This window comes from Microdochium trichocladiopsis (genome assembly GCF_020744255.1).
Source record: "Microdochium trichocladiopsis strain MPI-CAGE-CH-0230 chromosome Unknown B0I36scaffold_3, whole genome shotgun sequence".
Lineage (NCBI taxonomy): Eukaryota > Fungi > Ascomycota > Sordariomycetes > Xylariales > Microdochiaceae > Microdochium > Microdochium trichocladiopsis.
In genome coordinates, this window is record NW_025763546.1 from 3,018,793 (window position 1) to 3,046,079 (window position 27,287).

Consider the following 27,287-nt stretch of genomic DNA (forward strand, 5'->3'; position numbering starts at 1 on the left):
ACCGCCTGAGGTGACAGGGCACCAGAACGAATCTGGGGAGGACCAATCAGCGATTATTCCCCGTGTGTGCATGTCCACAATGTTGATGAAAGGGCATCAATATGGTACGGGCAAGGCAGAGTACAATTTAGGATAGTCGAAGCTTGAGGAGCATCGCAAGACAGAATTTCCTCAGTCGAAGTCGGTAATGACGATAGGCTGCAACATTGTACAAGTGACATGCATTCATAAATGTCAATGCAAGACAGTCGGTGAAGACCCGAATCAATCTCGACGCGCCTGGAAAGATGGAACAAGCACATCTCAGCCATCGCTCCACTTGGCATTGATCTGTACCCAAGTTGACCACATATTCAAGAGTCAAGATAGGGTACTGCTGAATTCATTGTACTAGTGCAAATCTAGTTCTCGAAGCCAGCTCCGTATGCACAAAGTCGTCATGGGAACCTGATGCGCATGTGCGGCCGAAGCGCGGTCATCAATGTAAGTCATGATCGAGAAAGCTTCCGAGATCCGAGAGATCCCGGCAATTCAGCTGGACAATCATGCTCACCACGGCTAGTGTCAACAAGCCCTCACCCTACACGTTTCTCGGCGCGGTGGCTCTCCGTCGAAAGTCGTTAGACGCCCTGCACGAACTTAATATGTAGCAAAGCAACCAGTACTCCTTTACCATTGGGACAAAACACGATATTCGTCCTTGACCCTGAACCACTGTTTCGTGGGCGAGAAAGGTGGTTTAAGCATGCAAAATCCGAGCAACCACTACATGGTGGAAACTCGAGTCATCACCCGGCGAGACCTCCCCCAGTACGGAAAGGTGCTGCGTCTCAGGGAGGGGCAAAGCATTAGTCGGGCAACACTTGTGGAGATTAAATGACAACTCGACCCGACCGTCATGACTGTATTGGCTGGCTGGGTCGAGATGTTGCTGGTTGGGTCACTTGCTAATTCAACGGGGTTTCATGGGGGCACTGTGAATACCATGATATGCCAATCGTATATCTTGCTTTCTTATGCGGACCAGGCCGACAGTGTATGAGACCTATACTATTTGATCGCGAGTGTAGCTCGCGGGTCATATGTTTTGCGGTTTGCGCTCCGAGATACAAGCCACACGAGGTGTAAACATGCTCCATCCCTTGGGTCTTGAGCTCACCTTCCCGTGACTTACCTTGGAACCTCAGTTTGTATATTCTGTGCCACCAATGATGAAGAGAAGGACATGTTCCCATGCCGTATGTGATGGGAGTTGGTTACAGAGTATATTTGAAAGAGATCAACACTCTAGATCTCCTAGTAAAGAGAGGCTGTTACCAAGCGTGTGTCCTCGTTGACAGTCGGAAAGATATTCAACGTCCTGCTGTCGGCGTGCTTGCCTTAGCTACTGGACTGGTCTTGGCCCAAGGACTTGTAATGCGAGCTATCATGACCTCGCCCATGACATTATCGCATCCTCCAGCTCAAAGCCAGCGTCAAAGCCAACCCCAATGCCACTTATCCCATTTGCCGCTGGGCTTTGTTTGCACCGATTCAAGCACCAGTTGATCTTGGTAATAGTTGTAACACACTTAATGCTGGATGGTGACCTTTTCAGGCACAGAAAGTGAACACAGCCGAAGTCAGAGTGAGGACAACTTCCGGTCGTAGCATTCGCTTTTGAAATGTGCAGACGGTGGTATAACAAAGAATAAAATCTTGTCCTTTCATCCAATCACACGGGCTTGTGGTTTAGTGGTATAATACTCCCTTAGCATGGGAGTGGTCCGGGGTTCGATTCCCCGCGAGTCCATCGCAAGGAGGTTAGAATCCTCCATTGTACCTTCTTTTTGCTTTAATTTCGAGGTCGTCTTGATGATTCACTTACATCGTGGTGACTGTTTGGAATTCTCGCTTTTTTTTTTTTTTTTTTTTTGAAGTGCGCGCGGGTAGCGACTGGGGGGCATTGGCGCCGCCTGGTCCAGGGGTTTACCTTCGGCCGTTCAGGGTGACCAACCTCTAGATCCAAGTCAGAGGACCACAAAAGCCTTTCCAGGCTGAAATTTGCTGCGTACCTGAGTGTTTGCCGGCTGCCGGCTGTTTGCGGATTTCAAATTGGTTACATCGAGGAACACAAAGCAGCACAATTGGAAAGATAGTCACCGGCGGATACATGCATACAACCACGGCCTCTACCCAGTAGTTAATCTCAGCTCAAGTGTCGTGGGCTAGCATGGGTCTTTTTCTTCTTCGAAGAACCCTGTCACCAATTAAGTTGGTTGGCGAATGCGAGCCTGCGAATCGACTTGCGACCGCCATATCTCATAACGAACCTTGTTTTGTGGAACCACACCAGATGTTCAAAGTCATACCGCCGTAAGCCAATCCCTGCAACCATACTGAAGGCAAGGCTGTGGGCGCGCTTCCAGATGAATAAAGTGATATTTTGTCCACAATATTGGTTTCTAGTAGCGTTCTCAACTACCAACCCAAAGGGCTTTTTGGTGGATGGTGAGAGGCAGCGCCACGGTCCTCCAGTACTGCGTCTTGGTCACAACTTGGCCTGAAACAGCGCGTCATCAAGGATAACAAGCAGGCTAGCTCGGTCGGTAAATGAGCATCTACGCATTCGATGGACAGCTCGCTGACTGCCTACACCGTGTGCAGCTCATACCAGAAGTGGTTTTGTGCACACAAAGAGCGCTCAGTGACTGGGTTGTTGCACACTTGCTTGATTCCGTTAAAGGTATGCTTTGTCAGAAACGTAGCGTCTCCGAGATACTGAGATAGTACCTGGCGAGCACCGTAGCTCGCTTGATGCCTTAGGGAACCATGGGTTGTTGGTCTATAACATACTTGAGGGCCCTGATTTGCCATTGTTTTGGTCGCCAGTCAGTCTAGGGCAGCTCCGGCTGGTGAAGAGAGGATTCGCCCTGATACTGGGCTGAGATTCCTTCTTCACACTGTCTCACCACGGCCCAGCGCTACCCAGCGCCTGTCTCACCTTTCCCTTGCCAGGGAGCGCTGCTGAGATATCCAGCTCTGCAGACAACGGTCGGGCAACAAACAATGCACCCGAATAGAAGCGAGGACGTATATACATACCTGATATCGCCGGAGCCATCCCCAGCCCGTGCCCTGGTATTTTTGTGGCTTTCAATAAGACTATAGGACCATTTCGGCCCTCTGTAAGACACCATCACAATGATCGTGCGAGCTTCTTTGCGCCTGCTGGTGACTTACACCATCACGACAGGCTTGACCCTGGCACAGAGGTTCTATCTGCGCGTTTCTTTCGGGGGAGGACCAGGAGGCATCCCTCCAACCTCGTCCTTAATCTACCCTCCGACACCATCGGCGCCGGGGATAGACTGCCTAGTCTTTAGCACAATATCCGTGTTGGACACCATCACGTCGGCTACCACGCTTGTCCCCACGACGGAAACAACCCTCACTACCGAGTACGACACGAGCACAGTCACCACCACGCTAAGCGGGAACGTGTTCGTCTTCACGAGCACCGAAACAGTCATCGTCACAATAACCCACACTGACTCGACGACGGCCATATCAACCGTGACCAGTACCATCACGACGACCGCGAGCCGGACCACGACCGTCTCTACCCGTGCTGGATTCACACCTCTGCGGAGCGCTCTCGCCACCGCTGGTGGAGGCGGTGGCGGCGGCGGCAACGGTGGCCGACAAGGCGTGCTCGAGCGTCGCCAGGCGGGCAGCACCTTGTTCGGACCAGACGGGAGCCTGCCCTCGTGTACTTCCACCATCACCAGCACTCGCACTGCCATTCAGACCATTATTGAGACGAGCACGGCGGGCGGGGAGGCGGTGACGACAACGAGCACGCAAACCAGCACAATCACCACGACGTCAACCGTCCTGCAGCAGCCAGTGCCCAGCACCGAGACCGTGACCGTCAGCAGCGCCGTCACCAGCACCACGACGGCCACCGCGACTACCACCACCGCAAAGACAGAGACGGCGGTCGTCCAGGCGCCGGAGGCCACGTTCTACGCGCAGTGTGGCCCGGATAACATTCTCGACAGCTACGACAACACGGTCTTCGGAGCTGTGCTAACTTCCGGGGACAGGACGAGCGTACGGGAAGTTGAGAATCCTCGGGGCTCGGCTGAGTCCTGCTGCAGCCTGTGCGCGGCCGACGACCTGTGCAGGGGTAGTGGGCTCTTCGGAAGCCGATGCTATTTATTCCTCACCGCATCACCTCCCGACTGCGATGGGAGTCTCCCACTTCTTGAAATTGTCCGTGGTGGCTCGCGTCCCTTTCTAAGTAACGGCCACTGCGGGCAGTACTATTTGGAACCACTTGCAGGCCCGGTCTGATGGGTCTGCAAGGAGCCTATTTGATGAACGCTGTTTCGCGCCCGCGTGCCTTCGGGCCTCGTTCTCGGGTGTGTGTTCCATTGTCAGCATGCCAAGTGGGCATGTAGAGGCGAGAAGCCTTTTATGAGTGAAGAACATACTCTGTCTCTCTCCCTTTCGTGCTGCCCCAGCCCTCCCTACTGTGAGTGAAGGAACCACATGTCCCGGCCGAACGGGCCAAAGATCAAGATCCAATTGTCCGGTATGTCTTGGATGCCTTTCGAGACATGTCTCACCCATTTGGTCGGAAGCTGGAGAACGCGGGATGCCTTGTTCCCTAGGTAGGACGGGACACAAGAGAGACTCCTGTTGGGCCATAACAGCCCGAGTCTCATTCCAAGGGATTGCGCAATCGATTCCGCCTGCGGCACGGCCAGCCAGACGGCACTCATCCTGCACCACGCGGACCCCTCAGGCTGGCCCCGTGTCTCAACAGAACAAGGGAGACTACCTGCCAGCCGGACAATACATAAGCTGAAAGCACCCCAATTCGCTCGAGCTATAGCCCAACAACTGAACACTTTGGCATATATGCTGCAGATGAAAGACTACGCCGGGGTCTTCTATTTCAATCCTCAGATATGGCAAAGCAGTGTCGACCAAGCTGGCGACGCAGCTGCCGTCCTGTGCCTTCAGAAACCCTGGTCGTCTGCCTTATCCCCTGTATGTCTATCTAGTCACCACTGTGGTTACCATTACAGAGAGCCGCTCCGCCGTCACGTTTTATGCTACCGATTATAGTACTGCAACTTCCGTCGAGACTTCCAGTGGCCAGACGTCGACTGTCACTGCTACCGAAACCGTCTTCGTCACGGATACCACAACCGAGACGACGGGCATCACGTCGTCCTCGGTCACTACAACAACTACGACGACGACGCCAGAAACCGTTATCGTGCCCACTCCAGCCGGCTTCACACCCATTAACGTAGTTGTTCCCAGCGAGGAAGGCAGGCTCGAGCCTCGAGATGCCTCTCCGTGTACGTCCACGATCATTTTGACGACGACAGTTAGTAGTACTGTAACCGAGACGAGTACCGTCGAGGCAGGTGCTTCCGTTACTACCACTATACTGACTACAATAATCACCGCGACCTCGACGACCCTCGAGCAACCCGACGCTAGTACCGAGTCTACTACGGCTAGCAGCTTCATTACTACCACCACGACTATCACTACAACGTCATTTACCACTGCTACAGAGACAAGCGAGATCGTGAATCCGACGCCGACGGCCTACGCGCAGTGCTCCGAAGACAACTTTCTTACGAGCAATAGTAGGGGGTCCGTTGCTGGTTATTTTATAGACAGCCCCGTATCTTACGACTCTGAGTCAGCTAATGCGAATACGGCGGAGAGCTGCTGTGTGGCATGTGCAACTAGACCGAACTGCATTGGCAGCTATTTCTATTACGATAACGTCATTGCAGCGTGTGAAATCTTTTTTGGGACTGGTAATTCATTTATCTGCAACGGGGCCCAGGTAGGCATGGAGTATGGCCTCGTTCCAGGTTTCCGCCCCCCCCCCCCCGGCACCATTAGCAATGGAGGCTGTGGCCGGTGGGCAGAGAGGGTTTAATATCACAAAGGCCCCCCCGGAGCTGCGCCTGCGCCATATGACAGCCCCTCTCCGTTTGCGCGGCCAGAGGTCCTCTTCTTCCCTCGGCGGCTGCTAGAGACGACTAATACCATATGATATCTGCTGCGAAGTACCGTTTGTAGTATTCTTTATCTTCTTCGGCGATAAACTTAGCAGTACGCCACGGAATGACGGTCACAGCCTCGGCTGTCTCATAAAGAATCGCTGATAGTACTTGTAGCATAACTGCCAAAGCTCTCCGAGATATAGCTGCCGTCCTGTAGCCTCCAAAATCATGGTCGTCCACGCCAAGTTGACGGGCGGCGTGTAAGTGAGACCATGTGGAATGTGGGTCTAGTATTAGGCCGCGCTGTACTTCAGACACTTGGATAACGGCCTGGAATGGATTATTCGTGTGGCTGCTCGAGGCCCACCCTTGGCTCCGTGTCTCATACTAATACCAGATGATCTATATACAAAAGCCCCGGCCAGCCGCTTCCCCTGATTATTTGGGTTCCCCGGTCAGGCCAATTAGCTGAGGCTGGCCGCCGGTCATTCCCCCTGTACTTGATTTGTTACGATGCTCCTTCCTATGGTGTCTCGTCTGCTGGCAATGGCTGCCCTCGTAGCTGGCCAGGGCCCCCCGGCACGATTCTTCATCCAGGTTAACACACCGGGCTTCCCGCCATACCTCCTTGGACCAGCACCGCTGCCACCATCTTCATCCCCGTCGGGGGCAAGCACGTCGTCTTTATCGGAAACGAGCAGCTCCGAAGCAGGCGCAGTCTGTACCAGCCTGAGCACAGCGTATCTGGTCAGCACTGTGGTAGCCACGACTACGCAGTACGGCTCCGCTGCTACGTCCTACGCCACCGAGACCGTCTTCGTCACAAGCACCGCAATCGAGACGACGGCCTCCGTGTCCTCCTCGCTCACTCCGGCCGGCTTAGTACCCCTCAACAGAAATGTTGCTCAGGGCCGGCGTGGCATGCCCAAGGCTCGCGATGTCTCTTCGTGTACATCTACGACGACCCTGACAACGACAGTCGTCAGCACCGCGACCGAGACGAGCACCGTCGAGGCAGACGATTCCGTCACCACAACCACAATCACCGCGACCTCGACGGTCCTCCAGCAACCCGCCGCCAGCACCGAGTCCGTGGTCGCCAGCAACGACATCACCAGCACCAGGACCATAGTTACAACGTCCTTCACCACGGCCACGGAGACGGAGCAGCCCGAGGCTCCGGCGTCGACAGTCTACGCGCAGTGCTCGGAGAACAACATGCTAGACGTTGGTTATATTAATGGAAATCCAAGCGGTTACCAACGAGTACCAGTCTGGGCGGATTCGGCCGAGAGCTGCTGCTTGGCATGTGCAATGACTCCAAACTGCGCCGGCAGCGCCTACATGCAAATCTACTCGACGTGCGAAAACATAATTGCTGACACCTGCGCCCCGAATCAGCCGCACTTTTCCTATGTACTGACTAATTTTGAGTACTACACGCTTAGCAATGGAGCCTGTGGGCGGTTTTTCGAGACTGTCTAATATAGAACACAAAGCCCGCCACCACTCGGGGGAGGGCCGCGGCGGCCGCATGGCAGCCTCTTTTCGTCTGCGCGGCTGCTAGAGGCTCTCCTTTACCCCCCTCCGCGGCTGTCAGAGGCGATTGATACCATTCAGATAGTCTGCCGCGAAGTGTCATCCCGTGGTTATTCCTTTGTTCTTCCTCGGCGGAAGAAACTTTGGGCCAGCACTCCACGAGAAATATGGCGGCCATGGTCTCGGGTTCCATGATGAGTTGGCCGCTTGTGGCGCCGTACCTGCTACTTTTCTGTATCCCTTCATTTCTCACGTAGCTTTCTTCTCCCTTCAAGGTTAATGTAATGCAGAATTCTGCCCGGTCTGCCGAGTTTGACCCAATCTTTCCTATACATTTCAAAGCCATGCAATGTAATCACAGCTGGATGTCTCTCGGCCACCACGAATCCAACCAAACTACTAAGGCTCTTCAGTGAATGTGTCGTCGTTATCTTTGGTGATGTGAAGCGGCATACTGGTCAATGGACCCTTGGCGGCCATGATGACCTCGATTCAGGTCAGTCCTGGCAAATACGTAACACCCAGATACAGTGGATATCGTCGCTCCCGTCGGGATACTTCGCCTTTTGGCTCGGGCGAGAGCGACAACAGCTTCAACCGGTGGGCCCTGAAACCAGAGGCTTTTAGGTGGGTGGTTGTTTGCACTCCACCGGAGCAGAGAATGGGGGTGCAATGTTCAAAGTATTCACTCGGGAAGAGCCAGCTTCTTCTCTGCATAAGATGATCCCCCCAACATCTCGCAACGTGATCTGACCAATGCCCGCGACTCAGCTCAGGGAGAGAAGAGATGGCGTGATATCTTTCTCGCATATCGGGGTCTTGGCGAGTTTGTTTCCTTGATATGTTGCGCACATGTCGCCCACGGTATCACCCCACATCCAGGTAAGTAGAACCCGTGGAAGGGCGGCTCTTCCTATCTCGGCTGGCTTTGTGACTGGCGCGGCGGTTCTTGAGCCTCGTGAGGATGTCATCGTCGTCGTCATCATCATCATCCCCGCTTGTAGAGCTGGAAACCTCGACTGTAGTAGGCTGCTTTGAGTCTTTCCGCGGCGATGAAGCTCTTGGTGTCGTGCGAGCGCCTGCTGCGTGTTTGCCGTGTGATGACGCCGATGACATCGCGACAGGATGGACTTCTTGTGCCTTGGTTGCTCGCGCGGTATGGTCATGGTCGTCATGAGCACGCTGAACCCCTGATTGAGGTCGGACACGGACAGGAGGCCCGTCCAGATCCTCTTCGCTGCCTGTGGTCTCGTTGTCGTCATCTACAGCGACTTCCTTTAGTACCTCACGATCTCCGGTCGAAGCTGTTCGTCTCCGGAGGCCTGGAATGCTAGTAAACGTTGGGCGGGCTGTAGGTTCGATGATCCTAGGGGCACGAGGCGAGGTCCTTAACGGGACCGCAACACTCTCGACCGCTACTGCGGCCGACCGAGTAGCAGCTGTCGCGGCCGGCGGTCCAAGCAAGGCGGCAGTCTTCTGCGGTCTCTCCATCATGCCAAACAAGGAGGTGTTGCTGTACGGGTCTCCAGCGCTGTCGTCGGAGTCGTCTTCATCTTCATTCATGTTCTCATCCCTGTTCTCTCCTCGCTCTCGCTTTAGCGCCAGACTCTGCTTCTGCTTCTTCTTCTTCATCTCCCGCTTCTCCCGCCGAATCCGCTCGGATCGCGCCTTACGCTCCTGCTTCATCCGGACGAGGTCCGTCATCCGGCCGACCACGGGCCGCGAGATGTTCCTGATCGTCGTCGCGTTCTGGGATCTCGAGGCCGACTTGAGCCGCTGGTACTCGGCCGCGTGCAGGTGCGCCGTGAACTGCTGCGCCGTGGCGAGGAACTCGTCCTCGACCATCCGCCAGCGGTCGTCGTGGTCCAGGCCATCAATCATGAAGCTGTCAGAAGTGGTCAGCCAGAACTGCTCGTTTGCCAGAAGATGGATAGTTTATCTGATGCAAGACAAAAAGTATACCTTTCGCGAACTGGTTCTGGAGGTGGCGATGTCGAGCCAGCGCGGTCTGTTATGAGAGTGCTGGGTGTCAGATCCTTGTACAGGATGAGATATCGTTCGAGACAAACGCATACTACCAACTCACCCAGATCAAGCAGCCCCATCCCCGCTCCACGACGATTTCGCTCACTATCCCGCCAGCCTCCGGCAGTCGTCATGATCCCTTCCATCTCGCCTTCATCCGTGTGGATCTTGCAGTCGTCGCCGCGGTCGTCGTCGTCATCCTCCTCACCAGCCGACCCCTGCGTCGCATCTGGATCTCGCCCTAGCTTCGCTGTCGAACCAGACGCGCTGCCACGATATGTAGCAGGAGATTTGCCAATCACTCGACTCCTCTCATCCGCGATGCGCGCGGCCCCGACAACAGGAGTGCCGCCACCACCGCCACCAACGCTCGTGCGCTTCCACGGAAGACGGCGCGTCATTGCGTTTGTCGTGACATTGCCCCGGTGCCAAAACGTATCTCACAGCACATTCATGCAAAAATCCGCGCGGAAGAGAACGGCACTGGGTTGTAGCATGTATGTGCGCTTCTTCAATGTGGAACCATCCCGCTGTGGTGGCTGTGAAGTGAGGTTGAGTTTGGTCGGGGTTTGGCTGTGAGTGAGTGAGGCGAGACGGGCGGGCGCGCTCAGTTTGGTGGAACGCGAGGGAGAATGAAACTGGGGCGGGCAATTGAGCATCCGAATCGGCATCTCAAACATCCCATAACGATCCATTTCTTTGATCACATCTGCATCGCCATATGAATCAAACAACAGCAGATCATCATCTTGTTATGCTCATAATCATCAGCTCAATCAATCTCTAATCAAACAAGAACGACAGACCCGCAGCACCAAAAACAAGAATGCAAGCACGCTGGTTCTAACTTGCACAAGGCGCAACCAACAGCCATCATATAGAAATGTTGCAACTGCACCACCACTGCAGCGCAGCCACCTGGAAAATGTCCGCACAAATATCCTGTACAACGCCAATGCAAGTTGAGACATCACAATCATCAACCCGGCCAAAACAGGCCAGGCACCATCGTGCGGCAATAACATGTGGGTATCGTCCTTCTCCTCCTCTCTTTGCTGCCATTGTGGATGCCCTCGTCGTTGCTTGCGCAACCGTCTCTGCTCACCGCCCTCAGAGAAACCCGCGAAGACCTTCTAGGCGTCGCCACCAAAATTGCTCGCCTTGGCCGCCGCGCGCAGGCTCGCGATTTCACGCCGCAGTCTGGCATTCTCCTTCTTCACCCGGGACGTCTCTTCGCCTGCCTCCTTCATGCACTTGACGAGCTCGGCTTGGTCCTCTCGCTGTTTGCTCTTGAGAAGCCGGGCAATCTTGCCCAGCTCACTGTTCAGTTTCTCGTAGAGAAGCTCGTTTTCCGCCGTGCTCTCCTTGAAAAGCTGGTCAATCTCCTTGACCTTCAAGTCTGAAGCGTGGAGCAACAAGTCCATGTCTTGCTGCAGTCGAGTATGCCGGCCTGTCGCCTCGCTGAGCATTTGCGGGAACCGCTCCTGCATAGACTGCACACTCGCGCTCAACTTTCGAATGTCCACAGTCGTGCTTTTTGATGCCACGGTATTGACCTTTGCCATGTCTGCACTGATCTTGGAGAGCTCGCTCTGGAGTTGGGCATCGACGTCTTCCAGTGCCTTCTTCTCAACTTGCAGCCGCTCCCGGAGCTTCTGTGGAGACTGGAGCTTGAGTCTGGCCGTAGGCCGGCTTGGGCTTGTTGAAGGGCGAGGCGGGGAGCCCGGGGAGTCCCCCGTCGTGCTTCGGGCGGGCTTGAGAGTCGGGATTTGCGAGGTCGACAGCGTCTTGAAATGACCCTTGCGCGGTGACTCGCGGGCGGGAGGCGGCTCCGCGCGGAACAGGTCGCCAAAGTTCTCTTTTTGTCGGGGCGAGACTGTCGACTCCGCCTGCGCATCCTTCAAGCGCAAGGAGTTGGGGCTGATGGGGATCTTTGATGGGGACGGCGGCCGGGGGGTCGAATTGAACCTCTCAGCTGTTTGTTTCATGTTGGTGAGGGGCTGCAGGGGTTCGTCATCACCCAGGGTTGCAGCCGCCATGAGGGTCTTAAGGTCAGATAGAGAGCTGCGCCGCTTCCTTCTGGCTGCCTTTGCACTATTGCCCTCATGCTCGGGCTCGCCAATCGTCTCCAGCCTTTGAGAACTGGTCGGTCGCGAGAGAGCCGAGAACGCGTCGTCAAACGCACCGGCAATTGGCGGACGATCACGGGACCCAGGCCGACGGAGCTTATTCGGTCCAGCGATGATGCCATGGTCAACTGACCGGGTCCTGCCGACAGATGCTCTCGACAAACTTGGGATGTCTCCTGCCGTGGGATTTCTTGCATGCTTGCTCAGTGTCCGCCATACAGACGACCGTCCATCCGACTCGCTCTTGCTGTTATGGCGTAGGAGTGTGTCGAAGCCGAACTTCTTCCTCAGGGAAGACGTGTTCGAAGTCAGAGAGCTGGAGTGCGATTTTCCACCGCGAGGTGCCAGGGTCATAGTGTCAAAGTTCAAGCCGTGCTTTTCGAGAAGGGCTTCAAGGTTGGCAGAATGATCTTCGAAAATCCGATCGCAATCGTCCACAAGTCTGTCAAGGAGGTTGATGTAATTCGCCGCCGTGCGATCGGGCACCAAAATCTCAGCAAAGGCGAGTGTAAGTGCGCCGCGATCGCTGTCATTACCACAGCCGTCGAGGAGATCAGCCAGGAGCTTGATGAGAGCCGTAAAGGCCCTCCGATTCTGAGGGGCCATCTCGCCGAAAAGAAACCGAACAAAGTCGGAGAACTCCCCGGGCACTTGCTTAGAGGCTCGAACCTGCAATGCATCGAGTGCCTTTTGGGTGATGATCGGCCCCATTTGCTCCTTCCAGGCTATTCGAACAAACTTGTCGAATGCGGCGAAGATGACGTCCGGGCCAGCGTCGCTAGAATGTTCAATGTCGTAGGGGCTCTCCTGCAGCTTGTTGTAGATCTCATTGACGAGTAGCTCATCCGCGGCGGACCTATTGAGGACCATGCGGCCAACGATGTTGCCTTTGCAAGCCTGCAGACTAGCCATGTACCCTGTGAATGTTTGCTCCAGCCGGATTAGCGGGTTCTCAGGACGGTCGTCCTCTGCGCCGAACCGGACATTGTCCCTGCTTTTGACAGAGCCATAGAGGGAGCTTGCCTCTCGTGTGCTGTTCTGACGACTTAGTTGGGAGGCGGCTGTAAGGAGGCTAGCATCATCCGTCACAGCACGTTGAAGCTTTGGCGCACTGGAGAGGTCCAGGCTGCTGCTGTTTCCGCCCAAGAAGCTTGAGAGGTATTTGACGGGCGAACTTGACAAGAATGATCTTGTCTTCTCGGCTCGCGAAGAGACACTCAAGCTACGCAAGACTTTCGTGTGATATGAGACTAGTGCCGGACACAGAGCCGCGTTGGAGACCTGGAATTGAGTGCCGAGGAGTTGAATGACTATTGCAATAGTCCGTTAGCAGAACGAAAATCTGACCTGCTTGTCTCATTGAACTTACTTCGCCTAGACAAGGTGGGCAGGAAGTCCTCCAGCGCAATCTCGTCGGTGGACTTTTTGCCCGACAATCCGACCGTGATGACAACCACCTTTCGCTGGTCCATCATTGTCTTAACCTCAGAACACATCTCAACACCGTAATGGCCAACAGGGGCGCCCTTAGTTCCTCTTTCGTTGTCGATGACGACCCGGATGGGTGCTATCTGCCCGCGCCCCTCGACAAATTGGTCAATGCCCTCTTGGAAGACAGCAGCGTACATCGAGAAGCTTGTATCAGGCATGCGAACCGATCTGAGTGTCCACCTGGGATCCTCACGTTCGGCCTCGGGAAAGCGCGCCTCAATCCTGGCTTTGACAACGTCTTCGCACCATTTCGAGGCCTTTCCCTCGTACGACTCCTGTAGCACCAAGAACCTTGAGGTCATGCCCGTGCTGGTAACAAAGTGGCTGGCATGGGCGCCCTGCATCTCCTGGCTCGAGGTCATCCATATCGCACTGCCGTTCGAGGATTCGGTGAAGCGAACGTGGTTCAGGTTGTGCCATCCGGCAAACGCGAGTTCGTAAGAGCCAAGCCCACCAGCCGCGTGGGTCATGGACACGAGCAGACCCTCTGCCGAGGGTTTATCTATTTCTCTCAGCAGATCTCTTGCCGTCATGGTCGCATCGGTAAGCTTCTTCAATATGACAATGATGTCTGAGAAGAGGAGCAGGATGCCTGCGCGATCTTTTTCATTCTCATACGTGCTGTCGGTAACCTCGTGGGGCGCAGGAACTTCGTAAAAGTCCAGGGCGGTGATAAGGCGTCCTTTCGGCTCGAGATCCACGGCCCAGCTTTGAATCATGTTGCGTAGTCGATTTGTCACTTGTGGCTTGTCTGTTAGAGGGTCGTCCATGGAACAAATATTCGCGATGATGTCTCGCGCCTTGAGCATTGGCTGAAGTGCTGGATGTGTGATCGGGAGGCAGCCCACGATCTGGTCGATGAGCAAGCTGTAGCGAGGGAGCCTTTGCACCGGTTCAACAACTATCGAGCGGAGCTGCTGTTCTCCGGTTGCCGCAACGCGCTCAGAAAAGCTCGATTGTTGGGCAGTGAAGGATGAAATAAGCTGCGGGAAGTTCTGGCTTGCTCGGATATAGCTCTGATAGCAATCTGTGAAGCGCGGAAACCACTCCAACATGACTTTCGCAATTGCCGCGGCTCCACTTGCGTCCTTGCCTTTGCTTGCCGGATTGCTTGCACCGGCCACCCTCGATGATGTCGTGCCTGATTCCATATCTGCAAGGGCGGCTGCCTCAGTGTCATCCACGACTTTGCGAAGCTCTTGCATGAAAGCCGTGTTCAACTGAAGGATTTGTTCCGAGGACTTCGGAAACAGCTTGTCCACATCCGCTTCTGACGGGCTCGTACTGTCGCTAGATTTGTCTCGCGCTCGCTGACGGTAATCGTCCGCCATGTGCTTTACAAGCTCATTCAGCTTAGCAACATAGCGCTCCTCAGTTTCGACTAGCTCGGCCATGAAGCGGCGCAGCTCAAACTTCTGATCTTTCGAGAAGGACTTGCTCCTGTTCAGTGCGCTTGGCTTGCTCGGCGCCCGTCGCAGCCGCGATGTTGGAAGGAATATCGGTTCGCCGAACAGCTTGACCAAGCCTGTATACATGCCATACTGGCGCAGCGTCGGGTCTATAATGTCGTCTTCATCCTCTGACACGTCTTCTAACTCGCCGGCCTGCAGGGGTATGACTGCCCCTGGAGGCAGGACCAGGTCGATATCGACACTAGTTATGTGCTGGGGCTGCAACGCAGCATTGACCTTGCGAACGGCCTCTGCGGTGTTGTCAGCTTTGACCATGGCCTTGGCAATCTCGGCAGCATGGTGCTCTGAGAAGAGCTCCGGGCCGGAGCCTGGGCGACGACCACGGGTTGAGGGATATTGTAGGCGGACATAGTGCTTGACGGATTCTGGTAGTTCGTGGAAGTATTTGGAAAGAGCAAAGGCCAAAGCCCGGTAGACCTCGTCTACCTGGAACTCGCGCGGCAGATGCTCGACGACTTGGTAGAAGGGCGAGTTGGGCGAGATCGTGAGTCGCGGGAAGCACTGGAAGCCGGCGACGCTGTAGATGTGCACCTGGACGCGGGAGCTGTTGAAGGTGTAGTTGGCCGTCGTTGATGGCCCGTGGAAGATAAGAACTGGAAGGTGGCCGAGCAGGGGATCGGTGGCCTGGTAAAGATTGACATGGTCTGGCGTAAGCACCAGCTCTTCCGTGACGCGCACCATCGTCTTTGTTACTGGTCAGGCGTTCGCATGGCGTGTCGTGGGCGAGACGAGTGTGGGGAGCGCAACGAGACGGGAGTGTTGGCGGGGGCGGGAGCAGCGGTGGGAGAGCGGCGGATTTGATGTACGGTGGCCGTCGTGGCACAGAGCGGTCGCGCTCGCACGGGTAGCAAGGATAGGACGGCAGGGCGCAGTAGGCTTCTCAAGAAGCTATCATGCTCGCAAATAAATGTCGAGGTCGCACAAGAGGTTGCTGGGCGCAGCGCAGTCGAAGAGATCGAGGTTGGTTTGTTTACAAAGTCGGGTGCGTAGCGCGGGCGACTAGCGGCGACCAGTCGCTGCAGCCACCATGCAAAAGAAAGTTCCGCCGCAGTTGCTCACAGCTCAACAGGCGGGCCAAAGTCGAAGCGACGGGCAAATGATCGCAATGCTAGAGGGAGCGGCCCGTGTAAGTAGCAAGAGCAATCAATCGGAGGTCAGACGAACATTGGGCGGTGACTGACCCGAGGGGGAGGCCAGGCCGCCGACTCTGGATGCCCGCCCTCCGGGATCGCAACTTACCCAAAATGGACCGGTGCGGAACGAGCATGGGCCAAATCATGGACCGTGTGGATATTGGTGCAGAGTTATGCCAATGCGGGCAGGATGATTCTCCGCATAGTCGGGTCCCCTGTAATTAGTAGCGCGGTATGTGGTGTGCGGCTGGCAATGCTATCGGTGAGATGTTGCTCGAGGGGCCGTCGGTGGTGTGTGCAGCTCAGCGGCGGCCTGGATGTTGTCCCTCTTCAAGTTTGTGTGAAACGACGCGGGCCGCGACTGTTTACTTTCAAGGTTTCGGAAGGTGCCCTTCAGCTGGCTCAAAAGTCGTCACTGGCGACCAAGAGGTGGAGCAGCAACCCCGCTAACTCGCCCACTGTCGCAAGTAAACAACCTGGGAAACTGCGGGCAGCCGGGCTGAGCTGATGCCTGTCAGCAGGGCAGCGTGCTCGAAGTCGTGGGTGCTGGAGAGGATTATGTAAGCATGCCTGGATGCTCCAACCATGGGGCAGGACTACCCTTGCACCCTTTGACAACTGCGCAGCCCGGCGTCCGAGAGAAACCACCTCGTCGAAGCAGAAGCTACCTAGGTAGACGAGGATCCCGAAAACACTGGGACCAGGTCTGTCCTTGACACGCACGCTTATAAGGCGACAATGTCAAGCCAGGCAGATACTGGCGTGCCTGTGCTGCATGGGCCCGATGGTGTGGGCTACAAGTTGCTCGAGCTTCCCCCCGAGCTTCTCGCACTCCTGGAGTCCGACAGTCCTCCCATGTACGCCCTCGAAAGTGACATCCCTGCGCACGAGTCTCACCGCTGACACAAATGAGCAGCATCACAATCGAGTCTGGCTCAACATCTGCGGTCCTCAAGACGCCAACACACTCCTGGGGCTTGCGGCAAAAGAACACCTCCAACGCTCTTATCCTCCTCCAGGCGGCACAGTCGGAGCCTTCTGCAGGAGAGCCCTCCGTTTCAGAAGTTCCGGTTCCATGCTTGAAGGCTATATCGACTTTGCACGACACCATTGAACTTGTCACTGAACCTTCGGCGACAGCCGCACCAGCCTCCAGGGGAAAGTGGCACGAGAAGTTCGCAAAAGGGCGGTAACGGCCCCGTTTACTTCACCCCTGCATTCAATAGACTGCTCTCTGAACCATTGCATTCGCATGGTACTCCCCGACATCTCCCGTGGACACATAGCCTGCGAATGTATATACAGAGGGCTTGCCATGGTGGATCATTCAACGCCGTCACCGCATAGTCGCAGCTTGACCCAGCAGCAAACGTCTCACGTGTCACAAAGCGTGGCAAGCAGACTCCTGAGAGTCTCTATTGACTAGGCTTCGGCTCAGACGCCTTTGCTGCCGAAAGGCCTGTATGGAGAAGGATGCTTTCAGCCATAATTGCGGAGCAACTCTAGTTTGCTTGGGAAGCATGGCCGCCCTCCAGTCTCGCTTCTGACTTCTCCTTCTAGCATTCGTGCTGGGACTTGGGAATCACAATTCCAGGTGGAAGGACGCCAAGCCATTGTCAGATATACGAAGATGACGCCTCCTCGCGTCTGCTGCCAGGGCAGCCTGAAAACGGTTGCGATGGTGCATCAGATAAGGCCGAGGGCAACAGACACATTGACAAGACCAAAGCACGAGGCGCGGTAACAATCAACCCATATAGCTTGTGGTCAACGCAGCTGATCAGCCGCCGCATCCAGGCGGCGTTGTATAGCTTAAGGGCGGCATACAGCCACCATCCGAAGTGATATCAAGAATCAGAAGACAATACCCCTTGCGTAGGGAGAAGCGTCAATATAGTTCTTCCCTGTGCTTCCTCATAGTGCATCCTGTCTTCATTTGTAGAAAGCACACATCGTTACTACGTCATGAGTCAATATGAGCAGACTTTCTTCATAGATAAGCGAAATTTGATCTACCCGTCCCACAGCAAAAGCCGAACCGATCTAGCACCAGCAGTACTTCTCGTTGTTCACCCACACCACGTCTTCCGTTCTCGTTCCCTCGCCATACCACATCAGACTCGGGATACTCGCCTCCTCCCTCTCGACCACTTCGTGCTCGAGCCCGCTGTCCCGCAGCAGTCGCGCCACCACGCCCGTCGGATTCCACAGGTCCACGTGGGCGCAACCCCATTCCGCGGCAAACGCCTGCGCGGCGCGGATCACGGCCCGGAAGGCTTCCGTCGTCGTCGCCGCCGCCTCCCCATCTCCGTCCTTGCCAATTTCGTCCTCGTTCTCGACCACGAGCCGCAGGATGTACAGCGTGTTCTTCTGCGGTGCGTCCGGCCCAGCTGGCGTGGCGTAGTTGCGCGTCCAGATCGCCCATACCCGGCGGCCCTCTGGCCCCACGGCGATGCCCTTGACCTCGTTCGCCTCCGGGGCGCCGGGGTGTCTGCGGAGCGCGGCGCCGCTGCGTGGCTGCCGCGAGGGACTTGAGGAGGAGGAGGAGGACGCAGGACTCTCGCGGCCTTTGGCAGTCGTGCCGTTTGTGGCGGCAGTAGCGTTCCCCGGTTGGCCATCTACATCCGCCGCGAGACTTGGGTCGCGGTCGGGAAGCACGATCGACGCAATGTACGAGTCCCTGTACAAGTGCCAGAGCATCTGGTCGTGAGACGGGGCAAACGCCATGGCCGTCTTGCCCGTGGCGGCCGCGGTCTTGACCAGCTTGCTCCGCACGGCGGCCTCGTCGATCGCGCAGAACTTGGCAAGGTTGGCATATGTGATGGGCGTCGAGGGCAGCTTGGCCGCAGCCCCGTGCTGCTCTCCCTTGCAGGCCGCAAACTCGACATGCTGGCTGGCAAACGGGATCCAGCCCTTCTTGGCGTAGAACTTCTTGCCAATGTCGCTCCAGAGCGCCGAGCAAATCGCCTTTTTGCTGCCGCTGCTGCCGCTGCCACTGCCAGGGGCTGGCTTGTATGACGGCGAAAGATCCCAGTTCGCCAGCTTGGTGCCGACCTCCCCCAGCATACGCGAGGCGTACGACCGTCCACGGTACTCTGTGCTCGTGAACACGCTGCCTATGCCGTGGCCGATCTCCTCCCTGACCTGCCCGCTCCCGGGGTCCGCGACGAGGACGATCTTCTTGTACGACTCGCACGACGAGAGCAGAGGCCGGCGGCTCCGGCCGCTGCCAGCATCGGCGTCGTTGTCGTTGCCGTTGTTATCATTGGTGGTCAAGATCCAGTGCGTTATGCCGCCGTCGCGGTTCAGCGGGACCGTGGTGAGGTATGGCTCACGCTCGAGATATTGTGCCTGCGTGAGGGCTCCCGCCCATTCGGTGGCGGTCAGGGCCCATATCTTCTGCTGCTCTTCGTCGCTTGGGTGGGCGAGGACGACAGAGGGCGCAGTGGCTGCGGGGAGATCGGCTATGGTGCTGTCGGTAGAACCCATTGCAGGTAGGTAGTCACAGTACTGTACGTCTTGTTCTTGGTATGAGGCTCCTGTATTTTGTAGGACCCAGTTGTATTGCTGGCAGCGTGAAAAAGTTGTTCTGATATGTCTGGTTTTGGGGGATGCTCAGCCAGGCGCCGAGTGTGCTGCAGGATCAGATCGACCAGATACAGTGGTGGGCAAAAAGGAATAGGACAGATCGAGGTGCACGAGGTTCGTGGCTTGCATTCTCTACACCAAGATTATTCTTTGGTGTTAGACACAGGGGAGAACACGATTACAGCCAAGCGAGAATACGAAAGAAAGACAGGCCCCCTCCACCAGAGAGAGACCAAGTGGGCAGTGACGGCACTTATGTGTGCTTTGGGAGTTGTGAGCTGGTGGAGCAGACCGACTTCCAAGGTTAGCATGTCACGCCCTTTCGATGGGGCCCGGCAGAGGATGCGTGGTGGGGACTTGGCTTCGATCAGAATCTGGGGCAAGGGGTCGACAGCAAAGACATCACGGCATGTGCCAACTTTAGCTCGTCAAGATAAGCAAAGTCCCCTTCTAGCCCCCCTTTTGTGTGGCTTGTCGTGTCGTGTCTTGTCCAAGGAACCACCACCCGCGCGAGTCCGTGCCTATCTCCTCAAGCCTGGGCGGTCTGAGCATGATGAGCGGGCAATCGGCTCCTGTGGCGGCAGGTGAGACAGACGGATGACCCCAGCATCTTGAATCATCCATCTCCAGGCTTGTCCTACCCTCTTTGCGGATAACTTTTAGTCACGACCTCACCACCTGACCATCAAGCCTGGCAGGCGGCTCTGGCTAGCTGCGAGCGTAAAAGTCACGACATGCCCAATCAAGGCCGGCCCCTACGCAACACCGCGGCAGCTGCAGTACGTAATAGGCTGCGCTTATGAGGTGAGGCCTTCCGTCTCCAGGCTGCTGTCCAGCGCCGGCCGGCTCCTGGTGGGGTCCCCGATGCAAACCGCGTCGTCCGCCGCCAGGGGGCCGCTTTGCGGGGACGTGCCCCGGGTCGACCTGCTGTTAGCGGTCGACACTTCACGATCCTCGTCGCACCTCATGCACGGCGCTGCACACCTCGGTCGTTTTCATTACTTTTATTTCTTTTCGTGGCTGTTCCCAGGGCCCACAGCTGACACCGCCCGTTAGAGCTTATCTATGCCTCTATCCACCGGCCCAAGCCCTCAGTAGCCCGGCAGTGCCAAGCCCGTCTCCCTGCGATACCACCCTTTTAGTGACCGTGGCCGTCGTCCGGCTCACCCCGCTCCTCAGGGTCAAGCTTGATCAGGGTATCAATCCGCATAATGCTGATGCATGCCTCCACCGCGCTCTTGAGCTGCCGGATCTTGCTGATGCTGGGCTCCAGCACGCCCGCCTTGATCTCGTCCACGACCTTGCCCTTCATCAAGTCCAGGCCGTAGTTCTTGTACCCCTTCTTCCGAGCAACCGTCTTCTCGTCCTCGTTGCCTTCGCCTTCCTGTGTCCGCTGCGACAGAGCATGTCTTGACCGCAGCTGGGCCACGAGCTCACTCGCATCCTTGGCGGCGTTGACAGCCAGCGTCTTGGGAATGACAAGAAGAGACTGGGCAAACTCGCCAATGGCAAGCTGCTCCCTCGAGCCGACCGTGCCCGCAAACTCCTCCAGGTAGATGTGCAGAGCAGTTTCGACGGCACCGCCACCAGGCACGACGTTGCCGCTCTCGAGCACGCGCTTCACCGCGCATAGTGAGTCGTGAACGGACCGTTCCATTTCATCCAGCTGGAAGTCATTGGCGCCACGCAGCAGGATCGATGCAGAGGAGTGCTCCTTGGTGCCCTTGACCAGAATGCACTCGTCGTCAGAGATTCTCTCCTGGGAGACCTCCTCAGCATAACCCAGGGATGAAGCGTCGAAGCGCTCATCACCATTCAGGTCAGACAAGGTGCTGAGGAACGACGCGCCGGTCGCCTTAGCGATGCGGCGAAGGTCCTCCTTCTTGCAGCGGCGCACGGCCATGGCGCCGCGCTCGACGAACAGCTTCAGGCACATGTCATCGATGCCCTTGGTAGTGAGAATGACGTTGGCACCGGCCTTGAGAATCATTTCGATGCGCTCAATGACCATGCCGGACTCTCTTTGCCGGATCTGCTCAAGCTGTTGCGGGTCATCGACGGTGATCTGAACACCAAGCTTCATGCGCTCCTTCTGAAAGTTGATATCCAGACAAGCGATCTTGGCATTTCGTACAGTGGTGACCATAGCTTGCGAGGCCACTGTGCAGTTGAGAGCATAGCCCTTGACGAGAACGGACTCGAGAGCACCCTTGCCGTGCGCCTTGAGAATGTTGACAGCCTTGACGGGGTACTTGACCTCCCCTCGGTTGTTCTTGGACTCGACAGCGAGCATGGCATCGACAACCATGTTGGAGAAAAACTCCCAGTCCGAGCCGATGACCTTACTCGACATGGATGTCTTGGCAATGCTGAGCAAGGACTCGCGGCCAAGGTTGTCCACCTTGATGCTGACATTCTCGTTCATGTACTTGACGGCCTCGCGAAGGGCAAGACGGTAACCGGTGATGATCGTAGTCGGGTGTATCCGATTCTTCATCAGTTCATTGGCTCTGCGCAGAAGCTCGGCGGCGATCAGGACGACAGACGTGGTGCCATCACCGACCTCCTTGTCTTGCTGGTGGGCGAGGTCGACTAGGATCTTGCCGGCGGGGTGCTCGACGTCGAGGAGGCTGAGAATAGTGGCGCCATCATTTGTTACGGTAACATCCTGGATACAGATGGCAAGTCAGAATCGTTCTTGTTGATGACAAAGATTTGACTTTGAAATTCTGCGCAACCTACACCGATATCGTCGACCATCATCTTGTCGAGACCGCTGGGGCCGAAAGAGCTCTTGACCACATTGGCGATGGCCTGTGTCGCAAGAACTATCAAGCGCGGGATACCTGGTCAGCCCAAATGTGCCATGCCAAAGGTCGTATGAAGCAGAGACAACTGACCATTCTGTTCCCTAATGTCCTGACCAGAGATCTTCTGGCCACCGAGGAAAAGGTGGCCGTTTCCGGTCTGCTCAAACATCGACGCCATGGTGAGGGGTGGTGGCGGTGACGATGTCCTACGGGTTCGCTGGAAGCTTCAAGTGCGTCGCCGAGGCTGGCACGGGGACGGATCGACGACGGTCGTGCTTGGTGGTGCGGTGAGCGTGCTATTCGATCGCTCTCCAGACTGCCGTGAGGATGGGGGGACGTTGACGGGCAGCTTTACAAATGCATCCCACTAAGTATGAGGCTCCAGCAGGCAGGCACCTCCTATTGCTAGCGGTGCCTACCACCTCCCAGAACTTTTTGCCAGCAGCCAAAATTTGGAGCACGGGCCATTCCCTTGCAGAGGGGCAAGTAGGTACCATTACGTGAGCGTGGGGTATGCAAGTAACACGACGAGGAACATGCAGAGTTAGGACTTTGCAAGCTCTGAAGTAAATGTATCTAAAAAGCCAGGCAGTGATTGGGACTTCAAACTGACCGCCAACAATGAGGAGAGTGACCCTCATAGACGTTGGTGGCTGACACCTCAGCCCGGATCACAGAGAGTGCAGGCGCTCAGGTACATGCACGAGAAGTCCCTGGATCATCTCGACTTGGTGCATGCGACGCCCGGCGCGTGTTATCGGCGCCCCTGGGAAGTTATCGGGCCAAGCTGCGGGTCGGGGCCAGGCGCCCCTGGCGACAAGTGCGAGCAAGAGACGGGACCCCTCAAGCAGCACCTGAAGCCAGGGCGAAGCTGCCCCTCCAACGCGGGGCACCACTTTTCGCGTCTCGTCGCCCAAGGGTTCAATAATTGTACCACACCTCTGTCTTGGTCTGTGACTCCCTCCCGGCGCCGTGCTCGACTACCAGCCTCGATCGTCTTTCTGTTGCCGGCGTGACTCAGCATCCTGCCCAGGCACCTTGTCGCAAAGGTATGTGGCCCCTCTATATGTTGACCACTCTCGTTGAATGGGTAATTGCTGATCAGAAGCCCCGACTTACAGTATTGAATCGAGACGAGCAAACGACTCGAGCTCCGCTTGGGCTGCGCATTCAGAACAACAACTGCTACCCTCCCCCAAAAATCACCACCACCACTGTCAAGATGGAGGACAACAAGCCCGTCGAGGACAACAAGCCTCAGGAGCCCTCGAAGAGCGCCCTGAAGAAGGCTGAGAAGGAGGCCAAGCGGGCAGCCGAGAAGGCTGCGAAGGCCGCCAAGCAAGCCGCCATGCCCATCGTGGGTGGCAAGAAGACCGACGACATCATCGGCATCACAACGAGCAAGGCCGACAACTTCCCGCAATGGTACCAGGAGGTCGTTCTCAAGGCCGAGATGATTGACTACTACAACGAGATTTCGGGCTTTTTCATCATGCGCCCGAGCTCCATGTACATCTGGAACGTCATCCGCAAGTGGTTTACAGAGCGCATCGAGACCCTGGGAGTTGACGAGACGAGTTTCCCCATGTTCTTGTCCTCAAAATCGCTCGAGAAGGAGAAGGACCACGTCGAGGGCTTTGCTCCTGAGCTTGCTTGGGTGACCAAGGCGTAAGTGCTCACTCCGATATCGCTCTCCGAGTATCAAAGCCGGGTGTATACTGACATCAATGTGCACAGCGGTGACAAGGATCTCGAGGTCCCCGTTGCTGTCCGTCCTACCTCTGAGGCCGTCATGTACCCGTATTACTCCAAGTGGATCCGTAGCCACCGCGATCTCCCCTTCAGATTGAACCAGTGGAACTCCGTCGTCCGGTGGGAAGCCAAGCAAACAACCCCTTTCCTCCGTGCCCGAGAGTTCCTGTGGCAGGAGGGCCACACTGCCCATCTCACTGAGAAGCTCGCTGGCGAAGAGGTTCTGCAGATTCTTGAGTGGTACGCTGGCGTCTACGAGGAGCTACTGGCTGTCCCCGTCGTCAGAGGTCGCAAGACTGAGAACGAGAAGTTCGCTGGAGGCTACTACACCACCACTGTCGAGGGATACATTCCTTCCAACGGTCGTGGTATCCAGGGTGCCACCTCCCACTGCCTGGGCCAGAACTTCAGCAAGATGTTCGATATCACTGTCGAGGACCCTACTGAGCAGGGCAAGCATGTCCACGTCTGGCAAAACTCCTGGGGTCTCTCCACTCGTGTGATCGGTGTCATGGTCATGATCCACGGTGACGACAAGGGCCTCGTCACTCCTCCCCGGATTGCCAAGATCCAGGCTATCCTCATCCCTCTCGGCATCACAAAGAGCACTACTCCCGAGCAGAAGGAGAAGCACAGCCAGGAAGTCGCCAAGATCAAGGCGACGCTCAAGACTGCAGGTGTCCGCGTTGAGGACGATCTGAGAGACAGCTACACCCCTGCCTGGAAGTTCAACGACTGGGAGCTCAAGGGTGTTCCTCTCCGTCTCGAGTTTGGCCCCAAGGACATGGCCAACGGAGTCGTCAGCTTCGCGCGCCGTGACACTGGCGAGAAGGGCACTATCGCTCTGGACGAGATCAGCACCAAGGTGCCCGAGTTGCTCGAGACCATCCAGAAGGACCTGTACGAGAAGGCCGAGAAGGCCTTCCGGGAACACCGCCTGGTCATCAACGACTGGTCCAAGGTCGTCCCCGCTCTGGACGCCAAGAACGTCGTCCTGATCCCCTTCTGCGGCGATGGCAAGTGCGAGGACGAGATCAAGGACCTCACGACCGGCCGCGGGGACGACGACCCCAACACCCCCGAGGCCCAAAAGGCTCCCTCCATGGGCATGAAGAGTCTTTGCATTCCCTTTGAGCAGCCCGAGGGTCTGGTCAAGGGCGAGACCAAGTGTCTCAACCCCAACTGCAAGCGCATGGCCAACGACTACGTCATGTTCGGTCGCAGTTATTAATCACATTCCTGTCTGTGAGCGAGGTTTGCAGCAGCGTGTGAAATGTGCATCAGCATGTCGTCACTTCAAATAGCTTGAGGCCTTTGACTATAGACAAAACACAATAAATGAAGAAATGATGGAATGATGGCAGGCTTTCATGCATTGGGCAAAGCCGTGCGTTCGATTTGTGCTGCCATACTGCTGCAGCAAAAAGCTGCCGATATTCACGACATGTGAGACTTGTCACAGGATTGCTTCCAGGACTCAAAGGTCAAGTTCACAAATGGCACAGAAGCAGCAACACAATTCGAGGTTTTGGGGCTAGCATTTTTATTCATGATATCGTATAAGCAGGGGAAGAGCTAGAACCCTCCCTCCCCCTTATGCTCTGACAAGCATATCTGTTTTTCTTCTTCTTCCACTAAAATCTCTCCCCGGGGAAAATAAGACATCTCCTGTACCCAACCCAACTCCGCTCCCCATCGTACAGAAGGAACAGCGACGCCCGCGAAAGGCGCTTCAAAGAATAAGAGGAAATTCAATCGTGTGTGCCGAGAAGCAATATATACATCCAGTCAAGCTTTAAGCGTTGGCCTGGATGCACTGCTGCTGCTGGGCGTCGCAGTCGGACACGCTGCCGTCGAGCGAGCCGCTGTTGACGGCGTTGGCACACTGGTTCTTCTGCACGTCGCAGGCGCGCTGGGCGGCGGCGCCGAGGTTGATAAAGGTCGAGCCGTTGACCTCAAAGGGGCGGTTGCTGTTGGACTTGTTGATCGGGACGGGAGCGGCGCCGAGGGTGCCGGTGAACTTGTTGACGTTGCCGGTCGCGGCATCACCGGTGTTGTTGTTGTTACCGTTGCCAGCGTTAGCGTTGCCGTTGCCGGCGTTCGCGTTGCCAGTGCCGTTACCAGCGTTGGCGTTTCCACCATCAACAACACATCCATCGTTGGCGTTGCCGTTTCCGGCGTTGGCATTGCCGTTGCCCGCGTTGTTGTTGTTGTTGCCGTTGTTGTTGCCGTTGCCAGCGTTGCCACCGGCATTGCCACCAGCGACAGCCGCGTCAATCTCGGCGGCAGTGGCATCGTCGACACGGAGGTTTTGGGTCTCAATGCAGCCGATGGCGTCGTTCTCGTCGTCGCAAGTGTTGCCAGCACCGGTGGCGTCGTTGACGTCACCGGGAGCAAAGGTGCCGCTCTCGAGAGCGATCTGAGGGTCGGCGCCGATGGAGTTGAGCTGGCGGGCGAGCTCGAGAACAATCTCCTTGTTCTTGGCCGCGGCACCGGCGGACGCGGGATCCTGGTGCTGCTCAAGAGCGGCGATCTCGGGGTTCTTGGCAGTCTCGGATGTGCAGAGGACCGAGGCCAGGCCAACCTTGCCAGTATTACGCTCCTGTACGCTGGTGTAAGTTGATGATCGACGGAATCGGAGTTTGTATCCTAGGGACAAGCGCATACCAGAGTTCTGAAGACGAGGGCGTTGGTCATGCCCTCGACATCGTTGGCAGCCTTGGCGTTGGTGAACGCCTGGTCGGAGACACGCTGCTGCAGGCAGTCGAGGTCCTTGACGGCACCGGCACCCTGAGCAGCAGCGGCGTTGCCGAGGAGAGCAAAGACAGGGTCCACGACCTTGTCGACGTTGTTCAGGTCAAGAGCAGCCTTGACACCGGTCAAGAACTTCTTGTGCGATTGCTCCTCTGTAAGTGGCATCTATGGTCAGTCTTCATAACGATCCCTCATTTTCAAGGCGGAACCAGGGCAATGACTTACGAGGAACCTCGCGCTTGACCCGGAACTTAGCGGAAGCCACAAGTGGCTCCGCCCGGACATCGGGACGGGCAGCGGCCAAGCCGAGCAGGAGGAAGAGAGCGGCGGTAGACTCGTACTTCATTTTGACGGTTGAATGAGGGTGTTTTGAAACAGGTAGGTAGACCTGGTGTCTTGTCGGTGTCTTCTTTGGGAGAGAAAAGGGCGAGATGAAGAAAACAGATCTAGCCAGAGATCTTGTCAAGACGATAAAACAAATGTTAACGATAGTTCACAGAACTATTGAAGAAAGAATGTCAACGAAGGAAGTTTGTCAAAGGAAGTGAAGCCAGCCTGAGGAGGGAAGGGA

The 27,287-nt window shown here is 56.3% G+C and overlaps 9 protein-coding genes and 1 non-coding gene across 10 annotated transcripts; 5 read left to right on the plus strand and 5 right to left on the minus strand.

The window, feature by feature from the left end:
* Positions 1 to 1,720: 1,720 nt before the first annotated feature.
* On the plus strand, positions 1,721 to 1,792 carry B0I36DRAFT_t54. Its single transcript has one exon. It is a non-coding gene; the product is annotated as a tRNA-Ala (tRNA).
* Positions 1,793 to 3,183: 1,391 nt separating this feature from the next.
* B0I36DRAFT_360869 (uncharacterized protein) lies at positions 3,184 to 5,760 on the plus strand (the record flags this gene model as incomplete). Its single annotated transcript, XM_046158398.1, has 3 exons — positions 3,184 to 4,163; positions 4,957 to 5,654; positions 5,735 to 5,760. The coding sequence occupies 3 exons, from the start codon at positions 3,184 to 3,186 to the stop codon at positions 5,758 to 5,760; spliced, it is 1,704 nt and encodes a 567-aa protein (XP_046015609.1).
* Positions 5,761 to 6,569: 809 nt separating this feature from the next.
* On the plus strand, positions 6,570 to 7,508 carry B0I36DRAFT_360870 (uncharacterized protein; the record flags this gene model as incomplete). Its single annotated transcript, XM_046158399.1, has 1 exon — positions 6,570 to 7,508. One exon carries the CDS (start codon positions 6,570 to 6,572, stop codon positions 7,506 to 7,508), a length of 939 nt encoding a protein of 312 aa, XP_046015610.1.
* Positions 7,509 to 8,429: 921 nt separating this feature from the next.
* Positions 8,430 to 9,988, minus strand: B0I36DRAFT_360871 (uncharacterized protein; the record flags this gene model as incomplete). The annotated part of the gene is made up of 3 exons (XM_046158400.1): positions 8,430 to 9,447; positions 9,525 to 9,570; positions 9,649 to 9,988. The coding sequence occupies 3 exons, from the start codon at positions 9,986 to 9,988 to the stop codon at positions 8,430 to 8,432; spliced, it is 1,404 nt and encodes a 467-aa protein (XP_046015611.1).
* A 732-nt stretch (positions 9,989 to 10,720) lies between these two features.
* B0I36DRAFT_239864 (RhoGEF domain-containing protein) lies at positions 10,721 to 15,360 on the minus strand (the record flags this gene model as incomplete). Its single annotated transcript, XM_046149721.1, has 2 exons — positions 10,721 to 13,026; positions 13,086 to 15,360. 2 exons carry the CDS (start codon positions 15,358 to 15,360, stop codon positions 10,721 to 10,723), a joined length of 4,581 nt encoding a protein of 1,526 aa, XP_046015612.1.
* A 1,080-nt stretch (positions 15,361 to 16,440) lies between these two features.
* B0I36DRAFT_93641 (uncharacterized protein) lies at positions 16,441 to 17,217 on the plus strand. Its single transcript, XM_046163612.1, has 2 exons — positions 16,441 to 16,669; positions 16,729 to 17,217. Exons 1-2 carry the CDS (start codon positions 16,551 to 16,553, stop codon positions 17,003 to 17,005), a joined length of 396 nt encoding a protein of 131 aa, XP_046015613.1. The 5' UTR covers positions 16,441 to 16,550; the 3' UTR covers positions 17,006 to 17,217.
* A 591-nt stretch (positions 17,218 to 17,808) lies between these two features.
* Positions 17,809 to 19,142, minus strand: B0I36DRAFT_318527 (uncharacterized protein; the record flags this gene model as incomplete). Its single annotated transcript, XM_046153303.1, has 1 exon — positions 17,809 to 19,142. A coding segment is annotated over one exon (1,287 nt), but the record flags the coding sequence as incomplete, so codon positions are not given.
* Positions 19,143 to 20,538: 1,396 nt separating this feature from the next.
* On the minus strand, positions 20,539 to 22,388 carry B0I36DRAFT_372954 (chaperonin Cpn60/TCP-1 family; the record flags this gene model as incomplete). The annotated part of the gene is made up of 3 exons (XM_046160153.1): positions 20,539 to 22,068; positions 22,143 to 22,228; positions 22,301 to 22,388. The coding sequence occupies 3 exons, from the start codon at positions 22,386 to 22,388 to the stop codon at positions 20,539 to 20,541; spliced, it is 1,704 nt and encodes a 567-aa protein (XP_046015615.1).
* Positions 22,389 to 23,125: 737 nt separating this feature from the next.
* Positions 23,126 to 25,572, plus strand: B0I36DRAFT_264686 (uncharacterized protein). The gene is made up of 3 exons (XM_046151188.1): positions 23,126 to 23,259; positions 23,332 to 23,878; positions 23,948 to 25,572. Exons 2-3 carry the CDS (start codon positions 23,433 to 23,435, stop codon positions 25,191 to 25,193), a joined length of 1,692 nt encoding a protein of 563 aa, XP_046015616.1. The 5' UTR covers positions 23,126 to 23,259; positions 23,332 to 23,432; the 3' UTR covers positions 25,194 to 25,572.
* B0I36DRAFT_93663 (uncharacterized protein) lies at positions 25,476 to 27,148 on the minus strand. Its single transcript, XM_046163614.1, has 3 exons — positions 26,942 to 27,148; positions 26,630 to 26,868; positions 25,476 to 26,564 (listed from the first exon to the last, which is right to left on the minus strand). Exons 1-3 carry the CDS (start codon positions 27,060 to 27,062, stop codon positions 25,758 to 25,760), a joined length of 1,167 nt encoding a protein of 388 aa, XP_046015617.1. The 5' UTR covers positions 27,063 to 27,148; the 3' UTR covers positions 25,476 to 25,757.
* Between the last annotated feature and the right edge of the window lie 139 nt (positions 27,149 to 27,287).